Raw genomic sequence first — 25518 nt, 5'->3', positions numbered from 1 at the left:
AACCATGGAGAGGAGCCGCGTTCCGAGGCGCGGAGCGGGGGAGAGCGACGGCGCTCCCCTCAGCCCGCAGGGCACGGGCACCGCCCGGCCCGGGGCGGGGGTGACTCGGGGCCTCCCCCCCTCACCCCGCTTCCCGCCTGCGAGGGAGGCGCGGGAGCCCCCGCGGCGCATGCGCGGCGGCGGCGGAGTTGTGAATGGTGCGGCTGTTCGGGCCGAGTTTACGGGCGGGGGCGGGAGCCGGGGCCGGGGCGGGAGCCGGGGCGGGGGGGCGGCGGCTGTGCGCGCGCGGCGGGAGGAGGAGGGACGGGGAGGCGGCGAGGGAGGGACGGGGCTGGGGGGGCGCCGGCGGCGGGGGCTAACAAAGGGCGAGGCGAGCGCTGGGGCTGGGACAGCACGGGGCGGGCGGGAGGGAGGGCAGGCGGCGGCGGCCCCACCACCATGCCGCGGGTTGTCCCCGACCAGCGGAGCAAGTTCGAGAATGAGGAGTTCTTCAGGAAGCTGAGCCGCGAGTGCGAGGTGAGGCGGCGGCGAGCTTTCCCCGCACCCCAACCAGCTTGCTTTCCCTTCCCTGTCGCCACGCTTCCTTCGGCGGCGAAAGTTTGCGAGGGGGGCCGGGGAGCTCCGTTCCCCTCGGCTGGGGCAGCCGAGCCCGGCGGCGCGGAGAAGCGCAGTCAGTGCGCTCCGCTGCCCCCTTATCGCCGGGATTGGCCCCTCCTGATTGCGCGTCCTGTGCCCCGCAGATTAAATACACCGGCTTCAGGGACCGGCCCCACGAGGAGAGGCAGGCCCGCTTCCAGAACGCCTGCCGCGACGGCCGCTCCGAGATCGTAAGTGACGCCGCGTTGCCCTCGGGGCCCGTCGGGAGCGGGCCGGGCCCGTTCGCCGCGGGTGGGGGGAGCGGCCGGCGCCGGGCAGCCGCTCCCGGACCCCCCCGACCGCTCCCCTCAGCCCCCGACCGCTCCCCTCAGCCCCCGACCGCTCCCCTCAGCCCCCACCGCTCCCCTCAGCCCCACCGCTCCCGGACCCCCCACTGCTCCCCTCAGCCCCCACCGCTCCTTTCCCACACGCGCCTTTTTTTGTTTAATCTTTGAGAATAAAAAGTTTCAGGGGCCGTCGGAGGAGCGCGTAAAAGTAACTGAGCCGCGATGCTGGGCGCGGGACGGAGCGGGGGCCGGCGGGGTGCGGGTGCCCGCTCCAAAGTTTCCCTCTAGGAAAAAAGCGTACGTGCCGCCTTTCAGACGACGAGAGAAGGGGCAGTTTCGTTAACAGGCAGCACTTCTTTCCCCGTCAGGTTTTTTCCCCTGAAGCGTGTCAGCTCGCTCCGGAGCCGTCAGAACGCTCCTGGCTTGGGCGCGGGGGTGAAGGGAGGTGAGGGAAAGCTTTCGGAGCCTTGTGAGCCGCCCGACGGTGCGACCTGGCTGCACTTCCTTCCCTGGGCACGTGTTGCGAGTGGAAGCTGCTTATTTCAATATGCAGAGCTTGCTTTTGCCACCTTTTTTGTGTGTGCGTGCAGAAACGGTGGCTTTCAGCAGTGAGCAAAATTGCTCAGAAGCCGCTCGCTGAAAGTCTTAAATGAGCTGTTTCATGTATTGTTGAACTAAATCAAATGCTTTTAGAACGAGGCTTTGAAACTCCTAACTTCAGCCCCGTTTTTCTCATTCATTAGGGTTAGTGACAGGCTACTCTGTTCTCTCTGGGTTAAGAAGTGAGATCAAGCATGGCTCAGAGTAGTCGAGAACTGACTAGTTGTTTCCTGGTTTGATTTCTGCTCTGTGTTCCTTCTGTAGGATCAGTATCTCATAGCGTTGTTGTTAAGTTCTTTCTTGTTCTTAAAATGCAGAAGTAACCTCTTTTTCATTTGCAGTTTATAATGAAAGACAAGGTTGAAAATTCCCTTCCCATAGGACATAACCACTACTTTCACCAAGTTTGGCACATGATGACAGTTTTCCTTGATTTCACATAGTATAGGTATTGCTAGTCAGTTTATGATGAGGTTATTCTTATGCACAGTGAAAGAAACTACTATTCTGCATATCCAAACAAATGTAATTGAATGCCCACTACTGCAACTTGCATTTGTGAGTAGAAGGGTATACGTTCAAGTACACAGTTATCTTTCACTGGGTAGCTTTGTTTTAGCTATATCTTATCCCTGCTTGTTACCTTGGAACCTTTGTGAGAGGCTTATTTTTGTTAGACTCTTAGTGTTATGTATTTCCCTTTTTTTACATTCATTTTTTATTCTGTGTGTTTGCTTCCTTTCAAAAGTCACCAGGGAAACTGAGTAGATAAGGAAGATGTAGTCTGTGAGCAGTTAAAGTTTCTGAACAGGTGAAAGTGCAGAGGATGCCTGAGTCCTTCCCTGCAAAAATAAAAGGACATGTAACTGGTAAACCAGCTTTCTGATCCAGCCTGTGTGGTTGTTTCTATAAATGGGAAATCACCCCAGTTTTGCCTTTGTGCCTCAGAGCCTGCTGCTGCTGCCTTTCTCTGCCAGAACTTCATCCCTTGGAAGCAACCAGTGATGCCTGTTTTCTGTATTTTTTACTTCTACTTAATTATAAAACAGCCTCTAAATTTCTAGATCTGAAACATCTGGTTTTGTTTTGTGAACAGGGCCCAAGTAGTCGAGTTTATTTAAAAGTGTAGTGTGTGTAATGACTGATGTTAAAAAGAACTAGCAAATTCTACTGTTTTTTTTTAAGTAATGAATGTTTTTCCAGGCATCAAGGCTTTATTCTTTTATCTCCAAAGGGAGCCTTTGCCAATGACCTTAGACGTTTTTAAGCAGGCAGAAGCAGCCAGGGAACGGCTTGGGGATTTAACGTAGAACTGGCAGTTGTCGACTGCTTTTGTCAACTAACTTTTGGTTGAATAAAGAAAATAATTACCAGTGTTACTGAGAAAGTACCTGTGAGGCAGTAAATGCCACGTTTACTGGTATTGCTTTGACAATAGCTTTACCTGTTCAGTTTGTTTTGGGAGACTTCCTAGCTACCTCTTTGTTCGGAAGGTGCATATATTTATATTTTCTACATGTGGGTCAGGTCACCCTCGTGCTTCTTGGGAAGCTTTTTGCAAAACTTGAGGCACGTGCATGTGAAAGATTTTCAGACTGAGCTTCAAAAGGCTCGGTGTAGACAATGACAATTTTCTTACTTTGGAATGGAAAGTCCGAAGTAGTGGTGTGTCAGGGCTTTTGTAGTTTGTTTGGGGTTTTTTGTGGGATTGGGTTTTTTTTTTTGTTTGCTGGTTGTTTTTTAATGTTACTAGAAAATTGTTGTGTTCAGTGCAGTCTTCTGTGGTTGCTAGTTCTCAAGTTTTTCGGTATTGACCTTTGATTTTGATTTGAGAAGCACGTGGGTATTTTAATTGAATGGATTTATCTATTCAAAGGGAAGGAACAGCTTCAAAAATCCAGAGAATAAATACCTACCTAGCTTTTTAAATAGCCTCTGGTTGAAATGCTGCCCGTGTGACCCCACGGGGATGTGGGAATTCACCTACTTTCATTTTCTTCTGTTCTGTGATATTTTTCCTTGGCTTTTCGTGGCCCTCCAGCACAACCTGGAGATGGGAAGCAGGGAGACGTGGGCACTTTGCAGTCTCACTCAGCTTTCCAGAAAGCAAGTAGAGCGCTGCTGACCCAGTATCCTTGGGGCTGGCAGAACCTAGAGGACTGCAGTGCCCAGCTGATCTGTAGTCAAAGGTCTTGTTCCTTGGCATTTTGTTTTCAGTGTCTATATGCAGGAGTATAAAACACGTCTTTGCCAAGGATGGCGAGGGGTGGGAAGGTAGCTTCTGAATGGACTAAGTGGTGATGACTTAGGAGTGAAAAGTACTTGGAGACAGGTATGATTTTTACTGTTTACACATAAAGAGTCACTTGGTAAAGCAAAGGGATAGTACAAGCTGGTCAGTTTGATACTGCTGGTCTGCAGCCCTCACAGTTACGATGCATCCCATTTGTGCAAGCGTGTCCTTGGTGAAGCTTCTGTTGTATCCATTGAAGTGTTTGTCTTTGCATGTTGTAGGGCAAACAAAACATGAATATACCTATACAGTATCCCCCCCAGTACTAGTAGGACCCATACAATGTCCCCCCTAGTACTAGCAGGACCCATACAATGTCCCCCCTAGTACTAGCAGGACCCATACAATGTCCCCCCCAGTACTAGCAGGACCCATACAATGTCCCCCCCAGTACTAGCAGGACCCATACAATGTCCCCCCCAGTACTAGCAGGACCCATACAATGTCCCCCCCAGTACTAGCAGGACCCATACAATGTCCCCCCTAGTACTAGCAGGACCCATACAATGTCCCCCCTAGTACTAGCAGGACCCATACAATGTCCCCCCTAGTACTAGCAGGACCCATACAATGTCCCCCCTAGTACTAGCAGGACCCATACAATGTCCCCCCTAGTACTAGCAGGACCCATACAATGTCCCCCCTAGTACTAGCAGGACCCATACAATGTCCCCCCTAGTACTAGCAGGACCCATACAATGTCCCCCCAGTACTAGTAGGACCCATATAATGTCCCCCCCAGTACTGGTAGGACCGATTTATCAGTTTTAATGACGTTGAGAATGTACTTAATTGGAGACTGAAAAAGAAAAAAGGTCTGCTTTTAAGAGTAGTCTGAAATGGAACCTGATTGCAGAGTATTACTGTCCCTTGACAAAGAGGAAAAAGTCAAGACAAAGCACTTCTACTTTCAGAATGGGAGGTATTAATCCTGTGGCAGACAGCACTGCAGTACATGACCGGAACTGTCTTAAATAACACGTAGAGCTATTGTGCCGTAGGTAGCAGTACAGTTGCACCATCAAGTTGCTGGATTCTGGGTTGCTTGAGAGAAATCTGCTGGTCAGGAAATTCCAGCTCTTGGAGTAGTATTTGTATAGCTCTTAAGAGAAACCCTGTTGTGGATTGATGACCGTTTAAGCGATGGTGGTGATCAATACAGTTATTTGATTGCAATAAATGATGTTTAACCCTGAGATTTTGAGTAGTGTTGTATTCTGGGAGGGTGTTTGAGTATTTGCATGCTTACAGGACGAGAGTACGGTATAAATACTCTGGATTCAACTCCTACTTGCAAAAATCTCTTTTTTAAGTTCCTGTGTAGGAACTGACCTAGTCTCGGTGGCTTGCAGTCGATAATATATGCAAGCAAATGCAGAGAGCTTATGAAGAAAACTGAATCTTGTTTGAAACTGTAGAAAATTATTTACTTGAAAGCAATGTATGCCCTTTCTTGTATGGTTGAATCAGTCCCTTTATGGTTTTACAAAGGGATGCAGCTAAGAAGAGTTCCTGTGGTTGCCTGTTCTCACTGACACAGCATCTGCCGATTTGGGTTTCACTCCCATCTTAGTGTGGCAAGAGGGCTTCATCCTGGGAAGCTTAATTGAGCTGTGTATTGATGCTGCTTGCCTGTACATGACAAAATAGGAATATTTACATTTCAGATAAGTGTTTAAGTACATTGCAAAAGGAAACAAGTCCTTTTCCTGCAGTAAAAAGTTGCCCCTAGTAACAGGTCCCAGGACTTTGTTTTCCTTCAGCAGGAGTTCTTCAGAGATACCCAGGCTCTCTAAAAAGCCTGGGTGATTTTTTAACACCACAGGTACTAAGTTGGTGTGGGGTATCCAGGCAGAACTGAAAGGACAGATTCTAATGTCAGCAAAACTGATTTGAAAGAAGTATTGATTCCATGTTGTATTTTATATCCGAAGCAGCCAATGGCAAATGTTGTCAAAATGGAATCAGATGTTTGTAACTTAATACTTAAGAAAAATGATGAGTGCATGTTTTTGACTTTAAGTATTCTCTGTGCTGCCTGGCTTAAGACATAAACTGATGTAAAAATAAATGACTGCCTGCATAATTTATGTAATGTCTTGCTCCCTGATCCTGTTTGTATTGATTTTTCTAAAAGGCTTTTGTGGCCACAGGAACCAATCTGTCTCTCCAGTTTTTTCCGGCCAGCTGGCAGGGGGAGCAGCGGCAGACACCAACCCGGGAATATGTCGACTTCGAGAGAGAAGGAGGCAAGGTAAGAAGGAAATTGTTGCCACTGAAGGAAATGTTTATGGCTGTGCTTAGTCTGGTCAGTGTGTGTGATGTGAGATTACTAACGTTTCACTTCTGGACGTGTGTAAGTCGTGGCGTGAGTACAGGTGGGAGCTGCTGGGGTAGAAGCTGGTATTGCTTCGTTTGGAAGCACGTCAACGCTGCTGCAGGGAGCACGTGGGCAGCGCTGGCAGCTCTGTGTTTCGAGGGACAGGGCGTTTCTTTTTGCTGTCATGCTGTGATAAAATTTTGGGAAACACGTTAAACTTGAGTGTTGAGTGAGTGCTTCTGAAATGGTTCAGAAATTAGGCTTTGGCCAAGGAATTATGGTAGGCTAATGAAGATGTGCACTTGGACAAGTTACTTTGTTGTACCTTAGGCTGCCAGTTGACACAGCAAGCGTTCAGTGTGCTGCTTAGTGGAGTGAAGGTGGCTTTCCTCAGTTTCACCATGAGCTGTGATCCGGAAGGATTGAGTTCACTGGTGATTCCTGAGGTGTTTGTCCCATAGACCGAAATCAAAAGCTACAATGCCCTCATGACAGTGATGGCTGCTGTGAAGCTGTGTTAGGTTTAAAGTCAGAAGTCTTGCTTAGTCTCATCAGAATAAAGTTACCAAAGTCACTTAATACCTGGTTTTGGTTTACAGGAAAATACCATGCCTTAAAACCTAGGTGCTGTCTCTCCTCTATGCTGCTGTAGATGCTTTGGGACTGATCCAAAGATCACTGAATTCAGTAGGAGACTTTCTGCAGACCTCAGTAGGTTTGGGCCAGCACTTCAAGCCCCTGCAGCCGTTCTGTTTCAGGCTCATTTCTGTGTGTATTTCTTTAAAGTAAAGATGTTTGGTTTTTTTTTTAATAGACCACAAAATTCTTGCTTTTGCCTAAAATTCTTTTACCTAGTCTGGTTATAAGTAACAACTAATGCTGCTGAACCTACCAGGCTGGAGGAAATATTTGAAGCATGTTCAGGTTTAATGGCATATCGGGTCTTTTAAATGCTGCTAGGTGGAAGAGAAATATTTCCTATAGCAGGAAAACTTGATTGGAAGAAAAAGAAGAAGAAAATTCCTGAGGGCAGATATGGTATTTGAGATTCAAATTAATGAGGGTTTTGGGGTTGTTTTTTTTTGAAAAGGATTATTTTCCTTTTAGTGCTGTGAAGCTTGCAGAGGTTTGACAAATTGGGGGGGAAGGAGTGAAGTTGGCTGTGCTGGGTACTGGCTGCTTTGCTACGGAAACGGAATTGAATCTGGCTCTTACTGAAAAATATTGATTCTGGCTCACAATTGAATGAGGAATTTTTCTTGTAACGTGTAAGAAGACTGAAGTCTCTCTTCTTGCCAGTTCAAAACTAATTTTATTTACTGCTATGATTTTTTTTAACTTTGTTTTCTCTGAATGAATTCTTAAAATACTGAACTGCTTCATCCCTTTCCTTGTGTCGCCTGAATCGTCTCAGAGCTGTGTATTGAAACAGAATATGAGCCTCACTAATGAGTACCACTCCCTGTTTTATGTGTGTTTACAGTAAATTCTAAAGTGCTTCTCTAAAATGTTTGGAAGAATTCATCTGAATGAGGCTAGAGGCACACAAACTAATAAATGGGAATGGTCTTGGGCTCTAGCATGAATACATTGCAAATTCACTGCTGCAGTCAAACTTCAGTAGCGTAAATCAGATGTGGCTGCGGGCTTGCTCTACCCAGAATTAAACTTGTTTGAAAGTAAGCCACTCCCATCACTTCAGAAGAGGAATAAGCAGAGTGGGAGGGCGTTCCTTACGTTATCAGCAGGAGCAGTTGAAGCGTTTCTTACGGATTGTCTGAGGTTTTTGTCCTCTCTAGATTTTATTAGGAATTTCTTTCATGGACTTTGTCAATCTCTGAGCACCACATGATCTTTGTAGCTCTGTGCAAGATTGTTTTGTGAGCTTTGATTCTTGAGGCAGTGTATAATGTGTGTTTGTTCATCACTGGATTTAAGCCAGCTAAGGCATGTTTTCAATTATATGAATAGAAAAAGGCTATGGGGGGGGGAGCTGTCAGTTAATAATTATTTTGGGCATTAGTTTGAGATCTAGAATGTAGATAAACTTCCCAACACACAAATATTTTTATCCTGGAATTCTGCTTTGGTGTTTGGCTAAGCAAATTACGGCCCAAAATAGCTTACCCAGAGTTGAAGGGTGTCGCTGTGCTTTGTAGGTTTGTGTGTAGATTGACCAGCAGTTTTATGTGCAGATTGACAAAGCAGCATCTGCTGGCGTTACTTCTTAAATGATTTGAGTTTTAGAGAGAGCAACACCCTTGTGAATCCCTGTGAAAGGTGGAGGTTCTGTGAATATCTGCTTCATAGCCTTGAACTTTCTCATTGTGGTATTATTTCACTGCTTAATTTGCCTTTTAATTTGATGTTCACAGTGGGTGGGTAGGCCTCTAAAGGCTACACTGTCGTCATTAATTTCAGAATTGGGTAGCCAAGTCTTCACTTAATGTTTCTTCTCATTTTAAGCTCAGGCTTAACGTTTTTTAGAGACAGTTTTAAAATTCTGAGCTGTCTTTTACCTGTAGCAAACTTAGTTCTGTGTTTCAGCAATTCTTCAGGTCTGTCGTAGCAAAAATAAACCCACTAAAAATGGGTTCCTTGGTTAGAAAATTGGTAGAACATTATATGTCATTGTAGGGGTGCATGAGGTGTGCCAAGTTCAGTGTATGTCCTGTTGCTGGATATCCAAACCATACCAGGGCTTCCTGATCCTTTGTGTCCAGTTTAGTTTTGTTGTTTTAAAAGAATAAATGGACAGATCTTGCAAAGAAATCGGGAGGCAGACAGTACAGAAGTGTAATGTGTTGCCTGAAATCTCCAGGAAATCGAACCCTGGAATGAAATGGAGAGCTTTATTTTCACCTTGCTCCTCTCAGTGTTGTTAATTACTTGGACTAGTTCTGTTGTGCTTAATGAAGCTCTTGTATTTTTTTATACCATGAAAACTTCAGACTGAACTGTGTGTGGACTTTGCTGCTTAAAATCCAGTTCTGTTGAAGGTCTTGTTTGGTGAACTGTGTGATCAGCGTTGTCTGTGTGGTTCATTTTGTATGCTCTGACAGTAAGATAAAACGTCCCCAGTTTCCATTTGTTGTTTGAGATGTTTGTATAACTCTGGCCTTTTTTTTTAACCTGAAGGAACAGTAGTTCTGAGATACTCTTTTTTATTAAATACACCACTGCACTGATGAAGTGTGTGAAGCTATTCTGCTTCCCTTCCCCTTTATAATACTAATCTCCATCTCACTTCTAATGCAGCTTAACTTCCTGCCTGCTCTTTGGCGGCAGCTGCTCGTAAACTGCTCTCCAGCACGGGCTTAGTTCAGTATAATAAGGGATGAACTCCACAACTCCGGAGGAAAGCACATCAGACATGATGTAAATTGATTCCAAGTGCCTCCTGTGCCATGTGTGTGATGTAGCTCAGATTTCTGCTCATTAGAGCACTAACTTAGTTCTAGCCGTATCTAAAGATTACCAGACTTCAGTTTTCTTCCTCAAGATGCTGAGTGCTTTTTTGTGTGTCCTGAGTAGGAAATGTTATTTAGCTAGAAGTTGGTAAGTGCTTGGGTGAATCAAAAAACCTGAACATCACTGTTGTGCTGCAGACATCACAGCACTTACAGAAACCTTGTGACAGAGGAAGCTGCTGTATTTGAATGAAAACTCTGTTTAAATGACAACAAACAGCACCAGTTTTCCACTTTCATCCTTTTTTCTCTCCAGAGGTTTGGCAGTTAGGGCTTGTCCCCAAATCAACTTTTTCTTTCCCGACTTCAGCAACGAGATGCCATAGATTATTGGGATGGTGTCATGGCTGTTCTGTTTTCTGAGCAAATGCAGTTTCCAGTCAAACAGAAGATCACAGTGTACTCGGTGGCATTTGCTTGGAAAGTGAAAGCTTAATTTGTGAGAAACACCTGAATATCAGTGGTAACTTGTATTGAATCACAAGTTGTATTTTGGTCCCTACTACTTCCTGAAGAATCTAGATGAAATGTTAAGTCATTCAAAGTTGAAGCAAGAGCTTTCTTTTTTCATTCTTTAGGTATAGTTATTTTTAAACCATTGGGAAAGGGTGTCTGGGAGGCTGGGAGACTTCAGCTCTTCTTTTACCCTCACTGCAGTGCTAAAAAGCCATATTCCTTCTGTTCCTGTGTTTCCAGTGCAACAATATTTGGGGTTTTTGCATGGTCACCCAACACATAAAATGTTCTCACAGTTAGCAGTGCTGAATGTGTTCTCTGCAGTCCATTGAGTCTCTGTACAAAAAGGATTTTAGTTTGGTTTTTTTACCAGACCAGTGGGAAAGGATGTCTAATGTTTTAAAAAAGTGTATGCTACAGCTATAATATCAATTAAAGATCACACTGTGGTGTGACACCAACATAGAGCAAACTGTCTCAGCCATGAGATGCAGGTGGTCTTAACAGTTATCCAGACTTCATCCTTGTGTTTGTCTGTAAGTAACTTAAGGCTCCTTCAGACTATTGTGAAGGTCTCTGTTTAAAGCACTTCAGGAGACAGTGCTACAACCCTGAAAAGTTGGGCATTGCCTAATAAAAGGACATGGGAGCTGTTTCTATGTGGTAAAGGCATATGGGCATGTGAGAGGTAACAGTTAAACTAGCAAATGCTGACCCTTAAGAGGATATCTTGGCATTCTTTTTGGATTGTCTCTTAGAATGTGAAGGCAGCTGGTGAGGATGTTTTTGTTTCCCAGGAGATGTCCTGCTCTCAAATGCTTTCTCTCGCAGAACACTCTTGTTGCTTGTAGATCTTAAGCTGAGCTGAAGTTCGTTGCTTAGCTCTTTGTACAATCCTTGACTGGTTATTTTTTGAGTTGGTCCCTTAGTGCACTGCTGGGTTAGGCTCATCTGCTGTTCTCTCCCTTTGTCCTAGCAGAGTGATACACATTTCCTCTTCCAGCTTAGTTTCAGCTTGCTTTAGGGATGTGGACCAAGGAACACCTGACTGGTGCCTGTCCTCAGAGCTGATGCTTTTTCTTAGCAGCCTTAAACAACTCTTCATCCCCCTACTCAAGTCTACCTGATGATCACACAGGCTCAAACCGTTGTGGTAGCTGGGAGAGATTCTTCTGGGAAGAGCAGCACATCATCTGCTGAGCTGTGTGCCCGAGCGCTTGGAGGTGCTTTGTCCTGCTTCAGCCAAGGAAGGTGGAATTGCCTTGATGAAACTCCTATCACTGTCATTCCTTTGTGTCTTTCTGTGGCTTTCTCTGTAAGCTTTATTCTGACAGCAGATAAACGGGTTTCATGCTGTATCCAGTTTGTACCCAGCGTGGCTAAGAGCTTAATTTTGTTCTTGGGGAGGTATGTGGTTATATTCTTTCCTGGCTCATCTCCTTGATCAGTTTTCAGCCAGAATCACCTGTATAGATACTAGTTTTCTGTAGATGCTTGTGATTCTAGGCAGCATTATTATTGTGTTTGTGCTTATCAGCTTTATTTGTCAGAGACTGCTCAGTTTCTTTTTTTTCCTCCCCCAGCTACATCATTACACCCTATACCAGCTTTGCTTTAGAAGACACTGAAACTTGTTTTGCCTAGATACTTTAAGGTGTTACTCATTATTATCAGCTAGTGCATAGAAGAGAGCTGTTTAATTGAAGCTACATTTGAAGCCAGGTAGTCATAGTGTATCTCTGCTTATTCTTGTTCCCTCAGAATCAGGAGATGCTCTGTCTGCATTTGGTTTATACCCTATTAACAGTTAGGCTCTTGGACTTTGGGAAGAGAAATCTCAGGAGCTCCCAGCTTGTGGAGTACATGTTGTCTTGTGCTGGCAAGCAGTCACTGGCTGAGACTTGGACAGTTGTTCCTGAAGAGTGATTAGTCATCTAGTGCCCTCTGCCACTGGAGCATGAGTCACACCAGGCATCTCTCATGTGACAAGTCTCAACAGCCTTCTCCCCATAATCCTTTCACTCTCCTCCATCCTCCAAATACTTCAGGAACTGCTCTCAGCCATGTTGCTGTGTTACAGCGTGTGTGCTGACGATGCTGCTTTGAAATAACGCTTCTGAGCAGTACTCACAGCATGGCTACGCTGTTTCCAATCAACCTATCAACCCTTTCTCTAGGTCCTAAGTACTTAAGATCTGCCAGCAGTCAACCTGCTTTTGATTAGCTGTTGTTACATGTTGTAGAAGCAGCTATTCAGTCATATTTTATATATTACCTTGAACTTTTTCCAGTGGTCTGAAGGCACCCATTAGTGTTGTGTGTGCCATTCTTCACATTTACTCATACCATCACCCTAAAGTTTCCCAGAAGAGGAACAAAACCAGAGTGAGCAAGCTAAATTTTGCATTTGGGAGCCAGCTATGTGTAAGGACAGATGAGTGTTGTGTGGATAAAAGTGGTGCTTGAGATCTCTGCAGCATAGATACTGGAAGAAATCCAGACATTTGGATTGTTGAATCCTCTTGTTTGCATCTCAGTCTCCACTTACTAAGCAAAGTTAACATTATGCTTCTCTGCTTGTCTTACAAATTAATGAGAAAAGAAGAGTTTTGCTGTTGAGGATGTCTGTTTCTTTGTGAAAATCACTTAATATGTCAGATTAAAGAGAGAGAAGAATTCAGGGAGATGATGAAACATTTGCTACAAGACACTGCCTTTTTTTTTTCCCCCTGAAAGTTACTGAAACATTTCTTTAAGCTTTATTGTCCGAAGCACAGGGAGCAAAATGAGCTAATTAGCTGGCATAATTGCATATTTGATGTTTAACAAGTTGGCCTGGTGAAATATGTACTGTGACAATAAGATGGAGGGAAAAATGGACTCTTGCACAAGACTGCTGTTCCAGTGCTAATGAGAGGATCATTTTGGAGAGAATAGCGGCAAGGGGGAGGAGATTTTGCTGGGGGATGCTGCAGATGTTTTTGTCTATGCAGAAAGTCTCTCATCTTTTCTGTTACAGTAGTATCTAGATTTTGTGTACTAGGTCCACGTTGTAGCTACCTGAGGAGTCTCTGCCTCTTTTCTATATGTAAGATACTTTGCTTAGACGCTTGCAGGCAGCAGCTCTGTGCTGTGGGATTTCTGGGTGTGCAACTTGGTTTTTCTGTTTGCCTCTGTATAAACTTAGAATAAAAGCAGTGGAAGGTGACAGAAGGAGTTCTTAACCCTGGCATAGTTTTTACAGTAGGCGTCATTAAACTTCCAACTTTCTACTGAAATGCAGTGTCCAAAGACAGTGTTGTCATTCACTTAGTTCAGATACTTCTAGCTCTTAGATGTAGGGCAGAAAGCAGCTCTGGAACACTTGATGGGGGCTTTTATATCCTGACGAAATATCTCTTGAGAGGAGTTGAGTGGCCGGCATTCTCTGGCAAGACAGATCAGAGGTAACAAGAAGAAAGTTTCAGTTTCTCTGCAATGTATTGCTTAAAAAAATAAAATAGATTTTTTTAGAAGAGGAAAAAGCTTTAGTAGAGTCAATAGTGGACATTTTGGAAAACTAGTGCAGGCCTAAAGAGTGCTTAAGAATAGGAAAACAAAGGCAGGAAGGCATCTAGACAAAGTAAACCAACTTTAGTGGTATATTTTTCTCATGCTACTCACGAGCTTTTGGGGATGTTTATATAGAGCTTGCATGTGTCTGTTTGATGTTGTTTTTTAAATATACTAAGGGCAAGTATTTTCATATGGGTAGAGGGGCAGTGGGCAATCCTGTCACGTCCAGAAGCCTCCAGCTAGGGGAATCGGAGCACTGTACCCTGCCGTGTGACTGCACAGCCTGGTAGCCTGGTGGGAGAAAAGTACTAGGGTGGTTGTTGCAGCAAAGTGGAAAGCTCATCTTTCTAGTGATTGCAAAGGTCTTCACAACAGCCTGTTCTTGAAACATACGTGGTGGTGCTTTCCTGACAGAGCATTTAGAGAAACGGTTTGAAAGGATTTTCAAGCTCTATTCTGATACCTAGAACTTGAGAATCAGGCTTTTGAGGAAGTACAGCTCATGTCAGCTACAACTTCTGTGAACTTCAAGAAAATGGGCCAGTAAGTGCTTTAGAGGGAATAAAATCAAATAGTACATGAGAATTTAAATCAGTTTCCCCCTTCCACAGCTCTTACAGCTTTGGTTCTGTCCTTTCATGGTCTTGTGCTGGAGGAATTCTTGTTGCATCTTGACTATGCAAAGCTGTGTTTGTATTATTCACCATCCTTATACCTGTGTTGACTTTTTTCAGGGTTTTGCTGTTTGGAAAACTTGGTATTAAACATATATTTGAAAGGGCTAATTACTCCCTTAAAGAAAATTCCCAGCCGTTATTAATGGTGTTTATCTGCAGAAGGTGATCGTTTTCTACAGAATAACCACAACACTGTGAAATTTCCTGGGATGATGAAAGCTACAGGGTTGTTACAGTGTACAAAGGACACAAAAATACTCACTTCTATTATTTTAAGGCTTGATGCAGCACTGCTTGCTGAATGCAGGTAGTTCATGCAGTTTTTCCAGACTTAAGTCTTGCTGAGGGAGGAAAGGTGAGACTCTCAAAGTGCTGAGGAAGATAATGAAAGCACGAGGGCGGAAGCGGCGATTTTTCTTGCCCTTCTTCTGCTCTGCTCAGTCCCTGCATGGTTTTTATTAGTTGCTTGCCCATGAGGTCAAAATCTGATATCTTTTGGTTGAGTATGTTTGTGTTACCTGTTTCAAATTTTCAGTTCAAAAAGGCAAGTTAATAGGCTCTTTCTTTGCAGGCAAGAGCGTGGTCTGTAAAGGATGTGTCTTCAATAAACCTCTCCTTCTAACCCTCTGCTGCAGTTTCTAGTTAGAGCTGCTTTCTGGAAGCTTGAAAAGAACTGATTTCCCAACCAATTTTAAAATTTCCTTCTGGAAAATAGATTTTGTCAACGTGGCAGAAAGCAGTGTGTGTCCCTGGTGGTGAACTGGTTTTGTGAGCGTGGGCATTTGTCAGTCCCATGTGTACCTGCCTGCAGCAAAATATTTTGCTGCAAAAACATCATTCCTTGTAAACATTTGCATGAGAAATGAGGACGAGGTGTTTTACTGAAGGCGTGCCATTTCAGGGGAGGAGATTTAAAATCCAGCCATCTTTTTCATGTAGAATCTAAAGAGTAAATGAGATGCACTGATAAAAGCCCCTGTAAAGTTTCACAGGGGAAAACCCCAGCACGTATTTGCCTTTCATATTATCCTTAGATTCTCCCCCTTGCTGTTTTGTTGGTTCTCAATTCCAGCTGTGTGGTTGATGTTATTTTTTTTTGCCTTTTTGAAGGCAAATGGGCTGAGTCTGAGCATGAGAACCATTTCAGTTGGGAGGCATCACACTTTTTTTGTAGTGACACTGCAAAAGCAAGAGGCCACCTACTTCTTGCTTTGTATTGGGGTTTTTTTCGTGGTGGTTTTGGTTACGTGGAGTACACATTTCCTGCTTCAGTCCAGCAACTGCAGCGTTTCAGAACGATGAACTGTGTCAGGCCGCTTATTTGTTATTAAATGAGTGTAACTTCTCTACTGCAGCATTTGAGTGTTTTTCTCTGCTAGTTTTTAAGCACAAATACTGACCAGTGATCTTAACCCAGGAAGAAAATACTTCAGTCTCCACAGATTTTAATCGTGTTTCTTCTGTCATCTTTAATGCTTTGTATCTGCTCTTAGTTACAGACTTGGTTGACATTCATTGATCTGTTTTTGAGAAGGAGTCATGGTGTTAAAAGTTGAGCTAACTACACAGAAAAAACCCCAAGTTTTCCAGAAGTGACTTGTATGTTCTGCCTCTCAAAGTGAGGAAGATTCTTCTGCTACTGTTTTTTTTTTTAAGATACTACTTTCAAAGGTATTTTTAGTGTGAATCCATACAGAGATATTGTCACTACACACAATTGTAAAGAAACTGATTGTGTTGGATCTGAATTTCATCCAGCTGAGCATTTTCTGGAGCTTCAGTGATACCTGCAGTGAAAGCAGGTGGCTTACATAAACATGCTTAAAAATTGGCTGTAGCACGTAGTACCAGGACATCAGGTTCTGCTGTGAAGTTGAAAATGGTAGCAAGTGTTTTCTGAGATGGTGATCTAGTTGTGGAGTGTATGCCTTGCTGCAGTACACTAAGGGAGTGCTGTCCCTTGTTACCCAAACACCTTCTGCTATAATTAGAGTGCTAAAATAGATTTTTGTGTTGTTGCTCCTCTCGAGTGCAACTTACTGCAGAAATAATTACTTTTTCTTGGCTGTGAAATGCCTTAAGCTAGTATTTCAAGCTGTATCTTGAATCACTGTTGACATCAGTGTGTGTGGCTATATAGGTATGTGCACATTTATAGGTTTCTACGGAGGGGGAGAAAATGCATCTGAGAGTCTAAAACTTGGATTAAAAACACCCCCATTTATATTCCTGTGACTCCTGAGTCTGGCAGGTGGAGTGTTTTGATAAAGGTCAGACTACATTAAAAATCTGTGAGAAGTTAAATCCTAGGTGCAACTCTATTAACTGACTTTAAACAGAGGTGTGCAGAAGCAGAATGAGCCGGGGATGTGTTGCTCTACAGGGAGGAAAACACCAGGGTTTAAAATCTTTAACAACAATTTGAACTGCTTATGCACAACAAACCCCTGCTAAGTGGCTAAATAAGTTAACCCTGTGCTCTGCTGTTCTTACTTGGTACTCTTAAAAGTCTGAGCAATTTGCAAGATATTTTGTGTTGGAGCAAATTCTTTTCTTCAAGAGACTCTTTACCTCACAACAGGTGAATTTGTATTTCCAGTGCTGTTTGTACTCTTAAAACATTGTGGAATGAAAGACAGTGTTTAGAACTGTGTGGGGATTTTTTCCTAAGCAGAACAATCTATATTGAAGCTCTTAGCAGCTCGTGCTGTTTCTAGCTTTGCATGAGGGACTGATCTTTGTTGAAACAGAATAACCTGATTTCATTCTGAAAGTCCAGACGTTTTTCTTAGCTTTTGTAAGAACTTAGTGTCTGGGTGATTGGTTTCTTTGGTCTGGTGGTGGTTAGTTTTTTGGGATGTGTAGGTAACAGAGCAAAGAAGAAGACTAAAAAGTAAAGACTGCTTCATGCACTGCAACAGGCCCTGTCATTCCTGATTTTACCAGCCTCTTTTCAAACTTACATATTCTAAAGACGCAGGTGAAATGTCTTTTGTGTGATAACAGAAAGGAAGAACTCTAGAAGCAGTGCCCAGCATCGCCATTTCTCTGTGACCTGCAAGGTCTGCTGTGCCCACAGCCCTGTGCTTGGGCACCCTGGCCAGCACCCTGGGGCTGTTGCAGGTGGTGTGATCTGGTAGGTGCCACCCTTGGGGAAACTTCAAACTGTGTTCATCTTGAAAGCCACAGTTGGGTCGTCCATGTACAACTGTTGAGGAAAGACTGTTGTTTTGTCGGGAAGTATCACTTCCTTTGTGCTTTTACAGAATAGTGGGAGGTTACACTTGAACAAAACCTCCTTTCCATGTAGTGGAAGTTATGGCAAGATGTAGCTTTCAGAGTAACTTAGAAAACATTTTTGTCTTGTGTTCAGAGGCAGAATAGTGAAGTGCTTTGACGAATAGTGAAGTGCTTTGACGCACGGGAGTGATCTAAATCTGTTGGATTTTCGAGCTCTTAGGATTTGTACTGATGTGTCTATTGTTCTAAGATTAAAACCATGAAAAAGTCTGTTTCACTCCTAGTGACTTTCTATGTGGGATTCTTTTCAACTCTGAAACAGTTTCTATTTACCGTTTCATTCCCGTGTTCGCATTAAGTGTGTGACAGGGGTTTTGTTTCAGAGCTTGATGAAGTCTGACAGATGCTGTAAGTTCTGTCTGTGACTTGCTTGGGTTTTGTTACTTCTTTCTTACAGTGTGAGTGATCAGCATGTGGAAGTGTAGCCTGGAGGCTTTCGTGGAGTTGTCAGCTTTTGCTGTAACTTCAGTTGTTAGGCTGAGGAAGGTGCTACAGTTGTGTTCCCTAGACAGAGAAGGATTTTGTAAGTGCTGTTGCAAAGTTTCAGAAAAGCTTGTTTTTTTCCTTTTGTGTTTCACAGATGGCTTCATCTTTATGCTCTGTCCCCTTTGTGAAACGCAGGCTAGCCACCTTTCTCTGGTTACGATAGGAAAGTGAGCCTTGGTATTTGGGCAGGGGAGAACTGACTCAGCTTTATGTTTCAGAGCAGTCATGCCAAATCTGTATGGCAAGGCCACTACATTTTATTTATGAAAATATATACACCTCTTTAAGATTTCTGTTTAAGGAAACAGATGAGTACATAAAATCCTATTTGAACAGCTACTCAGCGGTGTATACAGAGCGTGTTAAGCTGAAATGATGAAGTTAGCCTTCACCAATTTTAACTTCTTTCTTCCTTGGAGTAAATGTTTACAGCTGTTTCTCTTAGTGGTCAATGTTTCATATGTAAAGTCACTGGGGAGACTGCTGTTTAAATGTTTAAAAGCAGGGTATGATTCAGGGGAAAGTGGGATCAGAACTGAGACAGACGTGCTTGGCTCAGCCAAGAGAGAGGCAGCTTGTGTGAGCGGTTATGAATGGGCAGACGTGTGTGATGAGGCAGAGAGTGAGTCAGAACTGAGCCTCTTCTGAAAGAATGCATTTTGCTCCAGTCTGCTGGGAAAATGAAAACAGGAGGAAGAGAACCTCACCACTTCCCTGGGGACTGGTGTTTCCTGGGGGGCTGAAGTTGGCCTCATGCGTGGCGTTGTCTGTTGGGAGCCTGCTGATTCTGTAGTCGCTGGGTGACAAGAAGTGTGTGCAATCTCTGGGGGAGGAAATGGCTCGGTTGCTTTAGGGAGAAGGAACACTTTCTGTAACTGCAGGATGTGTGGATGGAGCATACAGATAGCATATCTGTAGAACATCAGTTAAATACCCTGGTGCTGTGAGATAAGGATTTACTAGAGGACTAAAATAGGATGTGAAACTGAGGTTTTCTGTTTTGTGCTCAAGCAGCTTTTTGAAAAAGCCATTGAGAGTTGTCCCTTGTCTGCTTTGCTATATTCAAATCAAGTTTGGGTTTTAAAATGTGAGCAAATGGTGTTACAAGAACCACATCCCTGCCTGTTTTTAACAACAAAGCTAACTCTTGAGTGAGTTGGAGGACTGCTCATTTGAATGCAGATGAAAAGAAGTAACAGATTAGTTGAAGGAGTACAGAAAGGAAGGCAGGTACACTCTTTATTGAAGGTGTGGCACGGGGTCTTTGAGATCAAGCCAACTGGTAGGCTGAGAAAGCACAAACACAGCTCACCAACTTCGAGGGTAATGTCTTTGTGCAGCACCTTCTCAGGCTTATGTGTCTTTATGGTGCTGTTCATCCTCCATCCAGATAGTCTACCAGGAGGTGAGAGTGTTCACTCTTGCTGGTTGTTTCATCAGCAAGCAGAATAGTAGTTCTAACACTAAAAGGGTTTCCATTGTAGAAGTAACATGCCTGCTTTGCTCGCTTAAAACATTCAAATGCCACTTTGATTTGTAGTCGGAGATTGAAAGGGAAGGTGTAGTTCCAGGTGAGATCAAGCAACAGGTACCTGAATAAAAACTCAACTGGTGTAAACTGGTAAAAAATGCAGATTTCAGTGTGTGACAGTTTAAGTCTCAAAACTGAATGAGCTAGTCAGCTTTGGGTGTGCCAGCATGTGGAAAACGAGAGAGCTTACTCTCCTTCAACATGTGTGTAATAATGCTTAACTTAACCGTCTGCTGTCACTGTCAGAAAAGTCACACCTCATTTAGTTTGTAGGATGGACTGTACTTTGAAAGGAGGCAGCTGTATAATACACCTTTGCCTCTTATATGTGCCTGTTTGTTTGTGTAGCAATGAATTTGTTCACTGAACATGAGATTGGGAATTGCCTGATTTGCAGCCCTTCTCCTTCCTACTGCTCTCATGCTTTTCACCAAAGTTTGACCTATTACAAGACTGACTTTCAGGTATTATTATGAAAAGCACCCAAAGGTGTGGGGAGGAGCTACAAAATCACACAAATGCAGCTGATCTGAGGTTGGCAACAAAACCTTGAGAGAGTTATTCTATCAAAGACATCCTTTTGCCTGCCTTTAATCAGACTGTGTAGCTCAGTAACGCCAAGGGGGGAAGTTGGTGTCATGTTAGAAATAACATGACTTCTGCCTTTGCTCTCTTCCTATGGCTGTATTAATAGGGGATTCTGAAAGCTTTTAAAAGACAACATTGTGCTGTAACAGATCATGTGCTCAGAGACAAGAGGAGTAATTTATAAATAATTCTGTTAAGTTTGGAAATGGCAAAGGAACCAGCATGGCTTTATCTGAAAAGAAGGAAATAATGTGGTTCAACGGTTTTGGCTATGGCCTTAGGTGGTTTCCATTCTCCAGAAAGAGAAAAGAGGGGGGGAAAAGGAGACTAAATTCCATCAGTATGCTTTCTTGTGTGTTTTAATTGAGAGAAAAGCTCCTGCATACGCACGTGTAGTTTCATTATGAGTGATACTAAATTTCAGTGATTAATTCATCTTTTCGGAGCTCAAATATTTTGCTAAGGAATTCATCCTTTCACAGGTGAAAAGTGTTTGTTATCAGAGTTTCCCACGTCACCTGGATCGGGTGGTGTGAGGCTTGGAGGGCTCTGATTCAGGAGCAAGGACCAGGGTACCTTTATCTGGAGCATGCCAGTGGTTCACAAGCTGCTTTGTCAGCAGCTCAGCTGTTGGTCAGCCTGCTTAAGGCAGATAGTGGGCATCAGCACTCACATGGGCTCTGTCAACTTGTTTCCCTTTCCCCTCTGACTTCTGAAGACCTTCAGAGAAGTGCCAGCGCTGCTCAGGCTTCCAGGCAGTGCGTGAGGCGTCGCATTTGCAGCCCCGAGCCCTCCACAGCTGTGTCTGAGCTACCTGCTTTTGCACTGAGCTGTGAAGTTTGCACTAAAGCACCAGCAGCTGCGGTGACCGAGAGGAGGGAACAACTGCTGAAACAAACAAGGCACTCAGTGGCAGCTTAATATTCCTTGTTAAAGAGCAAAAGGCTCTCCCAGACAAAAGGCTAGATTTTGTCATCTGTGGGTAGTCATGTGGCACTGATGTCCCAGGCTTTTGCTGCGGGCCAGAAGGACAGAGGAGGCTGAGTGAGAGCTAAACCCAAAATGAAGATCCGCAAAATTCTTACTTGCTTCTGCAAAAAACTTTTGGACTGGATGTTAAAGGTCTTTTCCAACAAAAATGATTCTATGAAAAGTAACAAGCGTTGGAGCACAGGCTGTTTTGTCTTTGCAGACCCATAGTTAGGTTATGCTGCTTTTCTTTTCCCTTTTCAGTTCTTCTGCGTTCTTCCTAGAGCATGACTTTAGATTCTAACAGCCTCTTCAACTGTCTTTCACTGCTAAACTAATTGAATGCATCATTAAGTCGATGGTGTGTGCTTCGTTTATTTCTGGTGAGATGAATGGGTGAAGGCTGTGCTGGCAGGGAGTGATGTTGTACTTCCTACGTCTGAAATGATTAATCTTGAAATGAGGGCTGTGGGTGGGAGGAGGTTTCCTGGTAGTCTGTGTCTTACTCAGGGTGGTTCTGACACCTCTGTTGGCCAGGGATCTGCACTCTTCACCGGGTGCTGTCAGCATAGAAGACATAGGTGTGATGACTGGCTTGTCTGTGAACACAAGCACAGAAGAGCGGTCTGTGCTCTTAGAGGAGGCACTGCAGTAGGAGAGCACATACAAAGAAGATAGATTTGAGCTAACCTTCATCTCCTCGTTACTGAGCTACTGCATATTGTACTAATTAAAACTTGCAGAGAATGTCACTTCACACTGAAGTGTGATAAGTTGTAAAAATCAGTCCCAAGAGATCAAATGTATATTTTCTGTAGCAAATAACATTACTTGCTTGTCAGTTGGTTTCACTTGGTGTGCTCCCTCTCTTCCACTCAGGGGTTGCCTCTCATGTTGTTCAGTGCTTAGTTTTACCAGGACAGCCTTGGTATAAGGAAAGCTTATCTTCCTTATGCCAAGGCTGTTTCACTAAGCCTTTTCCTCTTCTGCTTGAGTGGCCTTAGCTGGTGAGTGTGGAACTGAGCAGTAGGCACTGTCAGAGTGCTTTGAAATGCACTGCAGAACTAAACATCAATTACAGTCTGATGAGGATTTGCCGGAGGACAAATTTAGAACTATTAGAGGAGGTACTGTGTGGAAACTCCCTGCCTAGCTGTGCCTCTCCTGAAGACTCAAAAGAGGATTTTGAGCATCTAGAGAGTCTTTAAATCTGAAGTGGGTGCAGGCCTGCGTGCATGGTTTGCCTCTGGTGATTCAACACAGAGAGACTTCTGTTCCATAAGGGCTTTTGACTTGCCAGACAGGCTGAAAGAACTATTGAGGGTTGATATTTCTTTGCCATTTAGGTAGTTCTGCTGTGGTGTGTTGGTTTTGGGGTTTGTTTTTTTAAAGGCTGATGTCATTATAAATATCAGGTGTCAAACTCATTTAGTGTCGTATTTGCTGCTTTTTAAATTTCCTGTGTGGAGATTAATCTCTGGCCTCCAGAAGGGGAAATACTTCTGCTTTAAATCACTGTATCATCTACCACTGTTTAGATGTAGGGCCTTAAGCTCATGCATTATTCCTTGCTGCAGCTCGAGGCTCTGTGCACATCGATGCTGCAGATGGGTTTTGATCATCTGGTGTGGCTTCTTTTTTAAAAAGCCTTTCACAAATGCCAGAACAGACACAGGAAGACATTCTTATTTTTAGCATGGTGTCTATATATAGTGTATTTTACTAAAATCTTGACTACTTTGTAAATTTGGGGAGGACTGAAACTGGTGCTTGGTCGTTGTTGAAAGAGCTCGTGTATTGGGGTAAAGTGTAGTGCTGCTTGGGAGCAGGAAAGCATGGATTCTTTAACCATTTAAATGTGCTGTAAAGGGTTCTCCCTGTTCTGTCAGCATGCCATTTTCTGTCACACCAAGGTAAACTGACAAGAGAAACAGTGACTTCCACTGCAAGCCGTAACAGGATTCTAACCAGACCCTGGTGCACACCAGTGTATAAAATGAGGACACAGCTTAAGTTTATTCCATCCAGTACAGCAGGCAAAAGTCGTAGCACTCCCTTGATTCAAATGAGTTCTTGGAAAGGAGGCAGGAGAAGCTGTTAAGTGAAGTCTCATGTTACCAGCTGGTTTGGATGTTCTTCTAAGAATACATCTAGACGCTTCCTGCGGCGGCGTTTTCCTTGTGCAGGCTCATGTGTTAATGCCTTCAACATCACTGCATGTGTTTTGCTTTTCTTTCAGGTGTACTTGAAGGCACCTATGATTCTCAATGGTGTTTGTGTAATCTGGAAAGGCTGGATAGATCTACAGAGACTGGATGGTATGGGTTGCCTGGAATTTGATGAAGAGAGAGCACAGGTAAGACAGTCTGCCCATGGCTGCTGTGCCCTAAGAGTCTGTTCTTCTGGAAGGAAACACGCAGTCAGATAACAAATCACACATTCCAGTTTCTTTGTTTTCTGCTTTTCCTTTGTTTACTCATTCCCAAGAAAACTTACACTAAAGAAGTTCAGAAATATGTAGTTTTAGCTAAACTGGTGTTTTAATTAGCTCAAAATATTAGGGGCAGGAATCTTCTGTAGCTTACAACTTTGTGGGTGACTTAGCTCTGTTATTATACCACAGAGTAGTAAATCTTAAAGTATTTGTTAAGCAATGTCTGTAACTTGTAACACTTCAGCTGCCAAGTCTTATTCTAGCTGTTTACTTCGACGTGGAAGGGTTTTTTAAGTAGCTTTTTGGCTTGTGGTGTATGAGGGGGGAGGAGAAACAGCATTTTTTCATTTGTTCTCTAGCAGTGGTAGACCCTCTGTTAAGGTATTTCAGCTTTCAAGAGCTTACTTCCTGCCACCAAAGGGACTGTCTAGCAGCTGAATCCTTGGACAGTGCAAGAACACAAAGCAAACACAGAGGAAATGATTTTTTTTTTTACATATGCATATAAAGAAATGACTCTTTTATCTGTACATATCACAAATATAAGATTCCCTTCCACAGCTCTAGTGTTCCTTACTTCAGAATCATAGAATGGTAGGGGTTGGAAGGGACCTTTAGAGATCATCCAGTCCAACCCCCCTGCAGAAGCAGCTCCCACCTAGATCAGGTCACACAGGAACATGTCCAGGGGGGTCTTGAAGCCCTCCAAGGAAGGAGCCTCCACACCCTCCCTGGGCAGCCTGGGCCAGGGCTCCCTCACCTCACAGTGAGTTTATGTTTAAATGGAACTTGTTGTGTTCCAGTGTCATCCTATCACCCCTTGTCCTGTTGCTAGCTACAACAGAAGAAAGTTCTGCCCCAACCTCCTGACACCCACCATTCACATATTTGTAAATATTAATGATACTCAGTCTCCTCTTCTCCAGACTGAACAGCCCCAGTTCCTGCAGCCTTTCCTTGTGTGAAAGATGTTCCAGTCCCCTGATCATCTTGGTGTCCCTGCACTGGCCTCTCTCCAGCAGTTCCCCGTCTCTGGAGCTGGGGAGCCCAGAACTGGACACAGGACTCCACATGAGGCCTCATCAGGGCAGAGTAGAGGGGTGAAGAACCTCCCTTGACCTCCTGGCCACACTCTTCATGATGCCCCCAGACTGCCATTGGCTTCTTGGCCAGGAGGGCACTTTGCTGGCTCATGTTCAGTTTATTATCAACCAGCACTCCCAGGTCGGTCTCTGCAGAGCTGCTCTCCAGCAGGTCACCCCCAGCCTGTCCTGGTGCAGGGGGTTGTTCCTTCCCAGCTGCAGGACTCTGCCCTGTCCTTGATGAACCTCTTGAGACAAGGTCTTTGCTTTTGAGATATAGCTTGGTAACAAAGCTGCTTCAATGGTGCTAAAAGCTGCTGTACCAAGTTTGTGTGGCTTCCACTCAGATCACCTCTCTGCAGTGGACAGAAAATTGCATATAGTAACATCAGTTACCAGAGTTATGACTTACAGTCTCTGTCTTGTGGTAAACTCTGCAGTTCAGTTCTGTAGCCTAATCGTTATAGAAACTAGAAATCTATGAAGGCATAGTCCAGAGTGCTTCTGAATAAAAGCATTTGTTAAGCATGCAGAGAAAAGAAGGGTGAGCCATTTCCTGCAGCCTTTTTTTCCTCCCCAAGTTGTTCGTTGGTACTCCAGCAAATTATCAGTAATATACTCTGTACCTGTATATAACCATTATCTCCTAACCTCTCTGAAGACTATTTCATTTGCCCAAGACCATCATGACTTCCCCTAACTTCTCCTGGAAACTTGAGTAATTCACTTTGAACCATTGTTCAATGTCTCCTAAATGTCTTCTCTGTCTCTTTCATCTTCATCTAGAAAGCTCCAGCTTTATTGTGCCATCTCCTTCTGTTTGTTCCCTTAAAC

At 43.9% G+C, this 25518-nt stretch overlaps 1 protein-coding gene across 2 annotated transcripts in view; it reads left to right on the top strand.

The window, feature by feature from the left end:
* The first annotated feature begins 414 nt into the window (after positions 1 to 414).
* The window catches only part of CBFB (core-binding factor subunit beta), a 44657-nt gene continuing 19553 nt past the window's right edge, over positions 415 to 25518 (top strand). For both annotated transcript variants that reach the window (XM_062007369.1, XM_062007370.1), the window contains exons 1-4: positions 415 to 516; positions 741 to 827; positions 5954 to 6070; positions 23408 to 23524. In XM_062007369.1, the coding sequence (XP_061863353.1) occupies positions 439 to 516; positions 741 to 827; positions 5954 to 6070; positions 23408 to 23524 (399 nt within the window). In that variant the 5' untranslated portion in view covers positions 415 to 438. The remainder of the gene's footprint in view (positions 517 to 740; positions 828 to 5953; positions 6071 to 23407; positions 23525 to 25518) is intronic.

This window comes from Colius striatus, chromosome 14, assembly GCF_028858725.1.
Source record: "Colius striatus isolate bColStr4 chromosome 14, bColStr4.1.hap1, whole genome shotgun sequence".
Taxonomy (NCBI): Eukaryota; Metazoa; Chordata; class Aves; order Coliiformes; family Coliidae; genus Colius; species Colius striatus.
This window is presented reverse-complemented; position numbering and strand designations above follow the sequence as displayed.